The sequence below is a fragment of the Podarcis vaucheri genome, assembly GCF_965113315.1.
Source record: "Podarcis vaucheri genome assembly, chromosome: 7".
NCBI classification, from domain to species: domain Eukaryota; kingdom Metazoa; phylum Chordata; class Lepidosauria; order Squamata; family Lacertidae; genus Podarcis; species Podarcis vaucheri.
In genome coordinates, this window is record NC_138765.1 from 17,028,702 (window position 1) to 17,043,174 (window position 14,473).

General features: G+C 44.0%; 1 protein-coding gene across 1 annotated transcript; it reads right to left on the minus strand.

Moving 5' to 3' along the window:
• Window positions 1-1,327: 1,327 nt before the first annotated feature.
• Window positions 1,328-10,636, minus strand: LOC309537972 (phospholipase A2 inhibitor and Ly6/PLAUR domain-containing protein-like). The gene is made up of 6 exons (XM_082233148.1): window positions 10,485-10,636; window positions 7,031-7,151; window positions 5,470-5,580; window positions 4,800-4,952; window positions 3,033-3,176; window positions 1,328-1,594 (listed from the first exon to the last, which is right to left on the minus strand). Exons 2-6 carry the CDS (start codon window positions 7,074-7,076, stop codon window positions 1,443-1,445), a joined length of 606 nt encoding a protein of 201 aa, XP_082089274.1. The 5' UTR covers window positions 7,077-7,151; window positions 10,485-10,636; the 3' UTR covers window positions 1,328-1,442.
• Window positions 10,637-14,473: the final 3,837 nt, after the last annotated feature.

The following is a 14,473-nucleotide window of genomic DNA, read 5'->3' on the forward strand; positions in this document are numbered from 1 at the left end:
TCTTGAGAGTCCCATGGACTGCAAGAAGATCAAACCTCTCCATTCTGAAGGAAATCAGCTCTGAGTGCTCACTGGAAGAACAGATCCTGAAGCTGAGGCTCCAATACTTTGGCCACCTCATGAGAAGAGAAGACTACCTGGAAAAGACCCTGATGTTTGGAAAGATGGAGGGCACAAGGAGAAGGGGACGACAGAGGATGAGATGGTTGGATAGTGTTCTCGAAGCTACCAGCATGAGTTTGACCAAACTGCGGGAGGCAGTGGAAGACAGGAATGCCTGGCATGCTCTGGTCCATGGGGTCACGAACAGTCGGACATGACTAAACGAGTAAACAACAACAACAATTTAAGTAAAGATGTAACAGGATTAAGCATTTAGGCTTACCTAAACTTAATCATGAAAAGTGAAACTTATTTTCAGAAAGAAAGGAAGGAAGGAAGGAAGGAAGGAAGGAAGGAAGGAAGGAAGGAAGGAAGGGAAGGACCATGACTATATTATCATCAGGGCTGTCTTAAGCATATGTGGCCCCGGGGTGCAAAAATCCGCCTGGGACACACACCCTGTCACCGCCGCCTTCTGCACAGAGCTGCTGCAGCCAGAGCTCGATTGATGCCAGGTGTTGGCAACAGGGAGGGGGTTACAAATCAAATAAAATGGCCAGGGACTCTGCTGAACCAATTTCTTTGTCGCCTGTGTTGCCCTCCCTGCTCATATGTTGCCCTCCACCTCCAACAAGGCGCCTAAAACTTGGGAGGCAGAGAAAGGGATGGAGGAAAGTTAAGACTGGCAGCCACCGGGCATCCAAGTGGCAAGCCTCTGTGGGTGGCTCGTGAAAGCCTGTCCAGGGACCTGAAACGCCCGCTCGCTTTGGTCCCCTGGTGGCGCGCACCTTAAGTTTTTGACGACGACTCTGCCAGCAGACGCTGGGCAAGAGAGCGGGGGGTTGGGGTGGAGAGCCGCCCACAGCAAAAGAGACCACCACGGCACTCCAACTGCCGGGCGGGCTCTTCCCCGGACTCAACTCTCAGCCCCGAACTCTTGGCCTGGCGTCCCTGAGAACCTGGCGCCTGGGTGCCCCGCACCCCTAGTGCATATGGGTAAGACGGCCCTGATAATTATGGGAAAGTCTTGAGTAGCAGATCAGGTGTAGCTTCCTAACTGTAAAGCAGGTGTGAGGAAGCTCTGGCCATTCAGATTGTTGCTGAACTACATCTCTGATCATCCCTGGACACTGGCCATTCTTACTGGATGGAGCTGATGGGAATTGTAGTTCGGAGCCAAAGGTTCTCCATGCCTGCTTTAAAGCAATGTAAACTGGGGTAGCGATTTGAGGGGGGCATTCTTTTTCATGCTAGTTTATTCAAAGAATTCACAGCAGGGAATGACAAAGAATCACAGTGACCCTGCAAAAAGTGGAGAAGGTTTCTCCCGCTTGCTCCTTTCAGCCACTGTTGGTGGCTGGGGATGGGCTGCACTTGATTTTCTTCAGGAGGAAGTCCATGGCTCCAGTAACGAGGTACGTCTGCACAGGCAAATTGCAGGCAGTTGCTGAGGCACAGCCTGATGCTATAAAGGGAAGGGCGGCAGCATCTCCTGAAGCAGAGAATAGAGATGGAGACAAAAGTTTATTCAGTTCCCATTAAAAGGTCAGCCCTTACACATACCTTCCAAAACAAAGGGGTGTGTTGTTGTTGTTGTTGTTGTATGCCACCCCAGCCACTCTGGGCGGCTTCCAACACAATTTTAGGCAAATAGTTGTTTATCTTACAGATAGGTAGCCGTGTTGGTCTGCCATAGTCAAAATAAAAAAATTCCTTCCAGTAGCACCTTAAAGACCAACTAAGTTAGTTCTTGGTATGAGCTTTCGTGTGCATGCACACTTCTTCAGATACACCTTCGTGTGCATGCACACTTCTTCAGTGTATCTGAAGAACTGTGCATGCACATGAAAGCTCATACCAAGAACTAACTTAGTTGGTCTTTAAGGTGCTACTGGAAGGAATTTTTTTAAGTTGTTTATCTGTTTGACATCTGATGGGAGGGCATTCCACAGGGCAGCCACCACTACCAAGAAGGCCCTTTGCCTGGGTCCCTTTAGAAGAATGTGTTCTGGGAAGGAGAAGGAAGAAGAATGACTGGGGTCCATCTTGGGCAGGCTGCTGCACTGGGTGTGGGGGGCAAGCCACTATTGAAATAACCATGCTCTGGACTTCCTGCTTAGGGAAGTTTTTAATGTTTTATGTTTTATTGTATTTTTAATACTTTGTTGGAAGCTGCCCAGAGTGGCTGGGGAGACCCAGCCAGATGGGTGGGGTATAAATATGTTGTTGTTGATGTTGTTGTTCCATGCAGACTGTAAATAGGTGAACAAGGCATCTTTTTTAAAGCTACGACAGTCTATGCAGTCTCAGTTCTCCAAAGGAGCATGGACCCTTGGTGAGTGCCTGGAACCCCTTGGAATCTTTCTGCAGCTTGTAACAATATGAATTCTATTAGTGTTTAATTGACTTTTAATGTTTTTAGCTTGTTCTACTTTGTCTGTGAAAGCCGTCTTGAGTCCTGGACTAGGAAAAAGGAATATTAGTATTATTAGTATTATTCCAGACAGGCTAAACTGAGAGGGGTGGACTTTCCTGCAGCAGCCGTTAGGAAGGGGTGGTCCTTTGATTCTCTTGGCTGACAAAATAGGTGAAAGAAATTTGCTTCTCCAAAGGTAGGGAGCACCTCAGTTATGAGACTTTGTGTTTGAATTCTCCAGGGAAGTACATGCAAGACAATTTTAGGTTATATTTTAGTGATCAAGATTTGATATATATTTTTAACTGCCGCTATATCTGAATTGTCTATGTTAAACCCAATTGCAATTCAATGTATCCCTGTTGTGTTTTAGGATTTTCCTAATATTGTAAGTGACCCGGAACTGGTCTGTAACCATAATAATAAAATTCAATACATGCAAGACATCCGTCTTTTGCAATACTAGAGAACACTGGTGCTCTGGGACCCAACAGGAGCTTAAATTGAGACCTACCTGCAGTTAGCTCCCCGGCCGCAGAGATGCAATTATTTTCATCTCCTGTGCAACTCAGAGTCCCGGGTTCTTCTAAGCGGTTAGAGCCAAGTGCAAAACTAGTGGGACAATTCACTCCATTCTTGGTGAGGTTCTTGGGTGGTACTGGAGGGACGCAGGAAAGAGAGAAAGCAGACCGCGTTAAAAAAACAGCAATTGTCAAAGCGGGTACAATTGAGAATAAATAAATAAAAGAATCCCAAGCTCCTGGGAGCCCAAAGCACTCAAACAGAAGCAGCTGTGGATGCCAAGGGGTGGGGGAAACCTCTGGCCTGCCAGCCAATTGTGGCACACTTCAAATCCCATATTCAGTAGTAACCTCATCCATATGCCCAACATTTCTCGATCTACAGTGGTACCTCGGGTTAAGTACTTAATTTGTTCCGGAGGTCCGTACTTAACCTGAAACTGTTCTTAACCTGAAGCACCACTTTAGCTAATGGGGCCTCCTGCTGCCGCCACACTGCTGGAGCCTGATTTCTGTTCTTATCCTGAAGCAAAGTTCTTAACCTGAAGCACTATTTCTGGCTTAGTGGAGTGTGTAACCTGAAGCGTATGTAACCTGAAGCATATGTAACCCAAGGTACCACTGTACTGGACCCCCCCCCCCCGTGTGTGTGTGTGTGTGTGTGTGTGTGTGTCTACATTATCACTAGAAAGCATTCCGGACCCCCCTCTTCTCCCAGAACCTGGCGAGCCTTCAAATTAGGAGAGCAAAGGGCTCAGAAGCAAAGGGCCCTCAGTGCCACCCATGGAAGGAATGACGAATGAGGAAGTGGAAGAGAAGGGAAGGGGAGATTTACTGGCAGAAATGCCATTATTCCTAGAGGCAGCATTTCTAAGCATCTCTCTGTGACTATTGAATAAAACGCAGTTGGTAAGAACTTTCCCTTGTCTTGTCCATTCCTGGCAACCTGCTGTGGGGGCTGGTTCCTCTGCTGCCTGATACCCAGGCCATTAGCTTAAGTTTGTGACATTGTAAGGGTCAGAGAGCGACATCAAGCCTTTGATAGTTTTGGCTTGGTCTTGAGCCAGCGAACAGGCACTTGGCATCCAAAGGCAGGGGAGAAGCTGTTGAAATAAATCAGAAGAAGAAGAAGAAGAAGAAGAAGAAGAAGAAGAAGAAGAAGAAGAAGAAGAAGAAGAAGAGTAGTAGTAGTTTGGATTTGATATCCCGCCTTTCACTCCCCTTCAGGAGTCTCAAAGCGGCTAACATTCTCCTTTCCCTTCCTCCCCCACAACAAACACTCTGTGAGGTGAGTGGGGCTGAGAGACTTCAAAGAAGTGTGACTGGCCCAAGGTCACCCAGCAGCTGCATGTGGAGGAGCGGAGACGCGAACCCGGTTCCCCAGATTACGAGACTACCGCTCTTAACCACTACACCACACTGGCTCTCAGGGATCATTAACCCCCTTTGCCACTGAGAGCCACTCAATGGAAAACTAGCAACAGGTCCTTTTGTTGTGGGCTGTGGCAAAGGGTGATGCTGTGAGAGCAAACAGAGAAGCATGTCAGACCATGGGGCCATCTAGGCCAGTACTGTCTACACTACTGGCAGCAGCTCTCCAAGGTCTCAGACAGAGGCCTTTCCCAGTCTTGCCTGGGCATCCTGGGGATGAACCTCAGACCTTGTTCACACAATGGCAGGTGCCACAGTCCTAATGTCCTTGGCTAACTGTCCCCGCTCCCAAAGCAAACTTATCAAGGTCTGGACCTCCCTTCACATACATTCAAGGGGAGTATTATTGCAGTTTTCTGTCGTGCAGCATTTGGAAATGGTCCTCGTAAAATACCCTCCAGCCACAGTAACAGAGACGGCTTCATTGCAAAGCTGAGAATCCTGCTGGCAGCCCCTGAATATTCCTGTGGCAGCGATTCCTCCTGTTTTAAAAAACAAAACAAAACAGAGGGGAATCATAATGGAGTTGGGGAATGAGCCTACAAGGTTGTACCTGCCTGAGGAAAAGGACAAGATGTCACTGCTGCCACCCATTGCTAAAGACAATTTGGATGGAGCAGAATTGCACACATTAGGGTTTCTTTAAAATAATAATAATAATAATAATAATAATAATTATTATTATTATTATTATTATTATTATTATTATTATTATTATTATTTGCAGAGTGACACAGAAATGAGACAGAACAGACTTCTGTAAACGCATTAGTGAAAACAGGCTGATTCACCCACCCCTGTTCTTTGTGAGTGCCTGCCTGACTTCAGGAGGTAAGAGAGCATGAAACAGAGCCTCCTTTAAAAGCCTCATGTGCCCAACAGCAGGACCGGGCCTGGTAGTTCAGTTTTCAATGGATCAGACTGGTCCTGGAAGCTTCTCCTGCAAATGTAGCCCATAAGTGAGCGGGCTACAGGTGCAAGCACAAGGCATATACCTACCCATGTTATTTTCCTGGGCTACTGTTATGCAGATGGCTTCTGACTCTGGAATTGAACAGGTACCAGTACTGCATGCTGGGCTTTCAGTACAGACACAGTTTAGGGAGTTTGCTAGCAGAAAAAGAAAATAGGGATGAAGAGGAGGAGAGAAAGCAACATTGTTTCATTATTTCATTTCATAAATTTTAAAGTATGCTTTTAAAATTGAATAATAATAATAATAATAATAATAATAATAATAATTTATTATTTATACCCCGCCCATCTAGCTGGTTTCCTCAGCCACTCTGGGCGGCTCCCAACATATCAAAAATACACTAAAACATCAAACATTAAAAATTTCTCTAAGCAGGGCTGCCTTCTGATCTCTTCTAAAAGTCAGATAGTTGTTTATTTCCTTGATATCCGAAGGGAGGGTGTTCCACAGGGCAGGTGCCACTACCAAGAAGGCCCTCTGCCTGGTTCCCTGTAACCTCACTTCTTGCAGGGAGGAAACTGCCAAAAGGCCCTCAGAGTTAGACCTCAGAGTCCGGGCTGAACGACGGAGGTGGAGATGCTCCTTCAGGTATACTGGACCAAGGCCGTTTAGGGCATTAAAGATCAGCACCAACACTTTGAATTGTGTTCGGAAACGTACTGGGAGCCAATGTAGGTCTTTCAGGACCGGTGTTATATGGTCTCGGCGGCCACTCCCAGTCACCAGTCTAGCTGCTGCATTCAAATAATTCCAGGTGAGATGCATGGATTCGTTCCTGCTTACATCCTCCTCACAGAACTTCTCAGTTGCTGTGGGAAACTGGCAAGCGCTCCCCACCACCCCTCCCTGTGGCTTCCAGCAGCCAGCATTCGGAAGTATTACTGCGTCTGACCACAAGAGCAGGGCAAAGCCATCGTGGGCAGTGGCCATTGATAGTCTTGTCCTCTGTTATTTTGTCTAATCCTTTTTTAAAGCCATCTAAGTGGCCATCCATGGAGTTTTTGCCAACAAAGGTCCGTATAGTTAAAGCTATGGTTTTCCCAGTAGTGATGTATGGAAGTGAGAGCTGGACCATAAAGAAGGCTGATCGCTGAAGAATTGATGCTTTTGAATTATGGTGCTGAAGGAGACTCTTGAGAGTCCCATGGACTGCAAGAAGATCAAACCTCTCCATTCTGAAGGAAATCAGCCCTGAGTGCTCACTGGAAGGACAGATCCTGAAGCTGAGGCTCCAATACTTTGGCCACCTCATGAGAAGAGAAGACTCCCTGGAAAAGACCCTGATGTTGGGAAAGATGGAGGGCACAAGGAGAAGGGGACGACAGAGGATGAGATGGTTGGATATTGTTCTCGAAGCTACCAGCATGACCAAACTGCAGGAGGCAGTGGAAGACAGAAGTGCCTGGCGTGCTCTGGTCCACGGGGTCACAAAGAGTCAGACATGACTAAATGACTAAACTTGCTCCTGTGGGAGCAAGTTCCATAGTTTAACGACGAGCTTCGTGTTGGCTAAATGACTAAACTAAACTTGCTCCTGTGGGAGCAAGTTCCATAGTTTAACGACGAGCTTCGTGTTGGCCTCACCTGTAGCTACAAGGGCAGCAGAAAGGTGGAGGAGAAACAGCTTCATCTCTCTGGGAACCGGAAAGGTCCGGCTTCAACAATGGCCAAACACCAAGGTCGGGTGGTTTCTGCAGCCGCAGGACTGAAAAGGTAAGGGACAGGTTAAGCCAGCAAGAGAGAATCAGCCCAGCACAGAAGGACAATGGTGTCCAAAGGGATGTCAGGCGAGACTGGGAAAACCTCATTCTAATACCTTGGAGGTTTCCACCACCTTGCGGCTCAAATCCTGTGGAATGATATGAGCCCACTCAGCATATTCATTAACATAGCTGATTAACGTTTAATCTGGAAGGTGGCTTGCCTGTTCAGTGTGCATAGGAAACATCAACAATTGTTCTGAGAAAACTTGGTATACTTGTTTGCATAACAATATTCTTGTTTATAAAACCCAATTGAAAAAAGAAAAAAGAAAAAACAATTGATATGGCTTTTTGGCATTCCCTGTTTAGGGAAGTTTTTAATGTTTGAAGTTTTATTCTGTTTTTAGTGTTCTGTTGGGAGCTGCTCAGAGTGGTTGGGGAAACCCAGACAGATGGGTGGGGTATAAATAATGAAAGTATTATTATTATTATTATTATTATTATTATTATTATTATTACCATTTTCCTAATATGGATGCAAATGGAAGTTTATTCTGTGTCTCACATGCCTACTGTTCCCTTCACCTGTGACATGTGCTCTCAGAAGCCTGTCCCTTCTTTGGCTATGTACACACCTTGTGGTTTGTTAAGGGTGCTTGGGATTTGTAACTATGAGAATTCTTCTGAGGAATGAATGTGTTTTAAATGGTTGGTGTCCATGCAGCTTCCCCTTGAACCCTCTGCCTGCTTACTGTCTGTCTCTTGTGTGTTTTTCTTTCACCCTCACTGTGAGTTTGTCTGTGTTTTCTGCTATGCTGGTCGCACTGACTGGCTTAAGCAATCATCTTTCTTTCTCTTTTTTTTATTTTTTATTGGTTTTTCACAGTTTTTATAACACAAACAATACAAAATACAAACAAACAGACACACAAACAAACATGTATAATTTCATATCCCTCTTTCTTAAACCTTACTTCGCTGACTTCCCCATACCTCCCCTTTCTACATCCCAATTTCCAAAATTATTTCAGCAAATCCTAATACTTAGTTTTATCAAATTTTCCCCTTATTCTTTTCTTTTACTTAATCTTTTACAGCGGTAGTCCCCTTTTTTTCCCAAAAATCTCGACATTTTAGCACTCATTAATATTGCAATATTTCTTAAGATAAACTTTAAATTTCTTCCAATCTTCTTCCGCCAACTCTTTCCCCTGATCACAGATTCTGCCGGTCATTTCAGCCAGTCCCATATAGTCTATCACCTTCATCTGCCATTCTTCCAGAGTGGGTAGATCTTGGGTCTTCCAATGCTTTGCGATGAGTACTCTTGCTGCTGTGGTGGCATACATAAAAAAAGTTCTATCTTTCTTTGGCACCAATTGGCCGACAATGCCCAAGAGAAAGGCCTCTGGTTTCTTAAGGAAGGTACATTTAAGTACTTTTTTCATTTCATTATATATCATTTCCCAGAAAGCCTTAATCTTCGGGCACGTCCACCAAAGGTGGTAAAAAGTCCCTTTAGTTTCTTTGCATTTCCAACACTTATTATCAGGCAAATCTTAGATTTTTGCAAGCTTGACTGGAGTCATGTACCACCTATAAATCATTTTCATAATATTTTCCTTTAAGGCATTACATGCCGTAAATTTCAAACCGGTGGTCCACAACTGTTCCCAGTCAGCAAACATAATGTTATGACCAATGTCCTGTGCCCACTTAATCATAGCTGATTTAACTGTTTCATCTTGTGTATTCCATTTCAGCAACAAATTATACATTCTTGACAAGTTCTTAGCATTGGGTTCTAACAATTCTGTTTCTAGTTTAGATTTCTCCACCTGGAAATCATCTCTCTTTCTCTCCACTTTGGTGATTCCAAGCTGTAAATTGAGACCAAGAGCATTGACCGAGTTCCTCAATTTTGCAATTCAGATCAGAGTGCTCTGCCAGGAATCGACTGGTCAGCTTGGGCAGCTGCCCACACTTCAGAATGCCAGCTCTTGTATTACTTGGCAAAGGCACAAAGCAGAATGCATTAAGCTAAGATGTAACTGTTCATGCCACAGATCTCTCTGAAGAGAGCCAGCTGCATCCAACCAACTCCTACTCAGAGAAGAAGTGTTGGGCTTAATAATCATGACTGGACTTGGTTCTATGGGCCTACTCTGAGCCATTGTTGGTTATAACCCAACTGATTTTTGAATCTGGGGTTTTAATTTATTACACTAAGATTTATGCAATGGCTGTTCAATAAAAATGGAACTGGCATACCCACCCAGGTTCAGAATCACTTTGCTATGGTTTTCGTTGGTTTATCCTGTATTTTGTGTTCTAATTTTGTTTTGTCATGTTGTGATCCACCCTGTGATCTTCGGATGAAGGGCAGTATACAAATTTAATAAGTAAGCAAATGCACCAGCTGGTTTGCATACACTGAGTATATGGCCTACAACCTAGAGCAGGCATACAACCATCTAGACATTGTTGGACTACAACTCCCATCATTTTTTAACCATGGGCCATGTTGGTGGTGGAGTCTAGCAACTTTCGGAATATCAAAGGTTCCCCATTCTTCTAAAATAAGTTCCAGAAACTTTGTATCCCTCAGAACATAGGTTAGTATGGAAAGAGTTAGCTGTAAGAGAAATCTGGGAAACACAAACTGAGCTGGGAAATGTTTATGTGTAAGCATGAATATTTAAGTGTGTGTCTCTCTGTGTGTGTGAATTCCAGATATGCAAGATAAAAAAGAACAACATAAATTGCAAGCAATAAATGCAAAAAAATGCAATTATTGTTCAAAAGAAAAATAAAATAACTTTTCTGTAGAAAATCAGAACGTTTATCCCAAAACAAATAACTACAATGAGAATAGGATCAGCATCATGTATTATTGTTCAGTGCGCACCAGGTAAGTTCAAGCAGCAAATCAAACAGCAAGTGTTCCAGCAATAATTTTTTTAAAAAAATCTACAAAACATTTATTAATCAATAGCTGTTCTGTTTATTCACAGGTGGAAGGGATGAAGGGATAAACGAAACCTAACTTGGCCAGATCCAACTGTATGCTGGCTGAGGGGACTGCTCATGCACTTCAACAACTTTATGTGTTGTAAAATCAAACAACACTGGTAAGATTAAGGATGACTGTTTGTAAGGTAGGGTGGAATGACTAAATCCTTCAACTATCAATCAAAATTTCTTTCTTTCTTTCCTTCCTTCCTTCCTTCTTTTGTTAAGGTCACATTTGCCTTACCCCAAACCCTGTTCAAACACCAACCAGCCTTAACTGGGAAGCTCACAAGTATTTTATCTGCTAAGGATTCATCTTTTACCTGTTTTTCTCCCCTTCCTAGATCTTCAAGTTCCTTGTTGAACTGATGCCTATTGCTGAAGGGCTCAGCTGCAAAGTGTGAGGCTGATGCTGCCTGTATTTATAGATGCATGCACTGTTCAGGAAAGGGTAAGTACCAGCTCTCTGTGGGAAGGGAGGAGATACAGGAAGCAGAGGGGTGCCTAGGTGGTGGGGGATGGGGTGGCAGTAACGATGAGAAAGGGGAACGGGACATTCCGATTCAGTGGAACAAGGAAATAAGAAACTAGAGGCTGCGGTTTGTGAGAGATGTTGTTATCAGTTGATCTCATGCCAGTTTTTGGAGAGACCTTTTAGGCAACATCCGCCATTTGGTCACCCTGTTCCCACCCCTGACTCCCACTCATGTTCCCTCCAAAAATAAACACTGGAGACCTCGATTTTGTTTGCTAATAGATGTTATGTTGAATAGGCGTGGGCGGTTTTTTGTTTTTGGTACATCTAAAAGAAAAAAGCATTGAAGAAAGGCCAAAGTATTGCTCTGTTTTCCTTTGGAACGAGGCTGTGAGGGGGGGTCTTGTTGTCTGGGCAGCCCAGGACTTCCCTACATGTTGCCCAGGCTTGCGCCCCAGGGAGGCTACTTCGGTGCTGCTAAAGCAGTGGTCTGTCTTCACCCCTGGAGGCACATGCCCAGGGGTGTCTTAAGCATATGTGGCGCCAAGGTGCAAAGATCCACCTGGTGCCCCCCCTCCCCAGGTTGCCCAGTCCCAGGCGTGCAGGAGGGTGGAGCCAGCCGGCCGCCTCAGTGTCTCACTGGCTCGGTCGCCCCCGAACTCGCGGCACAGAGATGCCCGCAGCAGAAGAGCCTGCCACAGCACTCTGACAGACGGGTGGGCTCTTCCCCAGACTCAACTCTTGGGCCCCGGACTCTCGGCCAGGTGCCCCTGAGAGCCCGACGCCCGGGTGCCCCGCACTCCTAGCGCCTATGGGTAAGACGGCCCTGCACACGTCATTGTCTCTTGAAACAGATACACACCAACAACAGCAATATCCCTGCCTAATGGCCATTCTGGCTGAGGCTGATGTACTGAAACAGGGTCCCCCAACTCTGACCTGTAGCCTGGGGCTTTAGCCTCCTGCGTCATCAGTGCCTTCATGGACTTGTTGTGGGGAGTCCATATTACACCACCATCCCCACAGCAGTTGGACCTGCTGCTGCAAATTAGTCACGATTCAAAACGGACCTGAGGCAGGTTCAATCCCCTACTGCTGTTACTCAATTTCTACATTGCCTCCCACTAAAAGAAGGGCCAAATAGGAGAACTACTTGAAAATGGTTTCCAGATGGTATTTAAATCTGAGTAGGCTTACTAAGATGCATAAGAATGAATCAGATAAAAGATGGAGATGCAATGAGGTTGAAGGAACATTCTTTCATATGTGGTGAACCTGTAAAAGGGTAAAAGAGTTTTGGGAAATAATTCATAATGAATTGAAAAAAAATGTTTAAAAAGTACTTTTCAAAAAAAACCCAAAAAAACCTAGAGTCCTTTTTGTTGGGGATAATTCAGATGGAAATTCACAGGTGTCAAAAAAGGTTATGCATGTATGCCATAACTGCGGCCCCTGTTTTGTTAGCCCCAAAATGGAAAACGAGCAAGGTCCCAACTAAAGAAGAATGGCAACTTAAGCTGATGGAATATGTGCAGCCTGAAGACTTTAACGTATAGAATAAGAGAACAAGAAGAACACACGTTTAGAGAAGCCTGGAAAATGTTTATTGAATAAATGGAGGGAATTGTGTACACTTGAAAACGTTGGCAGCATTAAGATAAACCCAACAGTGTAAATAAGTTCTGATGGATGTAATAATGGAATACAGAATGGTTTGGTTTATGTAAAATATGCAGGGATTTATGATATGCAAAATGAACCATAGAAAGAGAAGAAGGGATATTTTAAGGATGTTTAAATGAGTATTCTAAATTATAAAACAGAAAGTTTAAGAATTGTTATATATATAAAAGAAGGGCTGAAATGATTTGCAGCCAAAGAAAATATCCAATAAAGTGTCATGGACCAGGAGTCAGCTTCACCTTCTGAGCAGCAGGCTGAAGGGGGAGAAGGCAAAGGCAACTCCACCTGTACCTGACCAGCCTTCAAGGTCACAGAGCAGAAGGCACCGATGAGAACCAGCTGTCACTGGTCTTCTTAAATGCTGGAAACAGCACCTGTAGCTCCTGGCCCTACCTGGCTGTTGCCTGCTCTCCATCTGGAGTCCCTGGCCTTTAGACTAGACCTTTGGCTCTGTGATCATATGGACTGCTTCCATATGAGCTTTTTCTAGTGTCCCCTTGGCGTCCCCATATTTTCCCATCTAATTCAGGTTTCCTGTTTTGCAACAAATCCAGTACGTTTTTTAAAAAAAAGAAAAGAAAAAGTTTATCTATCCACAGTCACTGCTAGTGTGAAAGTTTGTTTGCACATTTGAGGGAGGGGGCAGGGAGTTGATTATGTGAGTGGTGACATTTCAGTGGTGACATCTCTATCACCGTCCTCCTGCATCATCACATCACAACCTCATCATTTCCCAAAACTCTTTTACCCTTTTACAGGTCCAGCACATATTTTCTTAATCTTATTTTTTTCTATCTTTCTCTTTTAACCAATTTTTTTACTCTTTATTATTTATTTCTTTTCCTTTTTCTATTTCTATCTCCTCCCCCTTTTGTGTTTTGTTTTTTAAAAAGGGAAAAGATATTAAGTTTTGTATTTTTTCTCTATAAACCTTAAGAACCTCTATAAACAGCGTGGCACCCTCCCTTTGGAATGTCCTTCCATCAGCTGTCTAGGAGATAAAGAGCTACACAACTTTTAGAAGACATCTGAAGGCATTGGGAAGTTTTTTATGTTTGATGTTTTTATATGTGCTGGAAGCTGCCCAGAATGGCTGGGGAAACCCAGTCAGATGGGCAGGGTATAAATAGTAAAATTGGTATTATTATTATTATTATTATTATTATTATTATTATTATTATTATTATTAAAATAAATAAATGATTAAGACATTTTTTAAAATAACAAAGAAAGCAAAGGGTGGCTCTGTTTTCTTTCACCCTTGCTTTGATAGCAGAACTGACCTAAAACCTAAGAAGTTTTCTTCCTCTTTCCCTGCCTCCAGCTCTCACTTTTTATTACTGGTATGTGACTGCTTTTCTCCAGGCAACACAAGAACATTTACAGAGATATCTTTAGATTTCAGCTTCCTGGATCAGGTCGAATCCCAGTCTCCCCTGGCCCCAACCAGGCCTTGAGAGGCGGAGGTAAAAATGATGTGTGTTATTTTAGCTACTTTCCATGGCAGTTTATTGAAGGACAATGCAGAAGGATGTGAGGGAGGAAAATCACACCCCAAACACAGTGGGAGGAAGAGAAGCGTAAGAGCGTAAGAAGAGCCTGTTGAATCAGGCCAGTAGCCCATCTAGTCCAGCACCCATTTATCACAGTGACCAACCAGATGCCTGTGGGAAACCAGCAAGCAGAACTCGAACACAAGACCCCTCTCCTGTGGCATCCAGTTACTGGTATTCAGAAGCATTGGTTCCATCCAACTGTGGTGGAAAGCCAATAGGGCAATGGAATCCTCAGATCATATCCATGCCATACCTTTCAAACACTTTCATACCACTTTAAGAGTCATGGCTCTTATGTTTAAAACGACATTTGTAAAAAAAAAACCAGAAGCATTTTTGTTAGGGATTTTAGGACGAGATCTGACAAGAAAAAGAAAGAACCTGTTTATGTATTCTACAACAGCGGCAAGAGTCCTGTTAGCACAAAGATGGAAGAATGAGGAAATCCCAACGAAAGAACAATGGCAAGAAAAACTGATGAGCTATGCGGAATTGACAAAGTTGACATATAAACTATGTGAGAAGGACAACAGTGACTTCAAGGAAGAATGGGGATTTTTTTACAAACTATTTAAAAAGACAACAAAACGATTTGAAC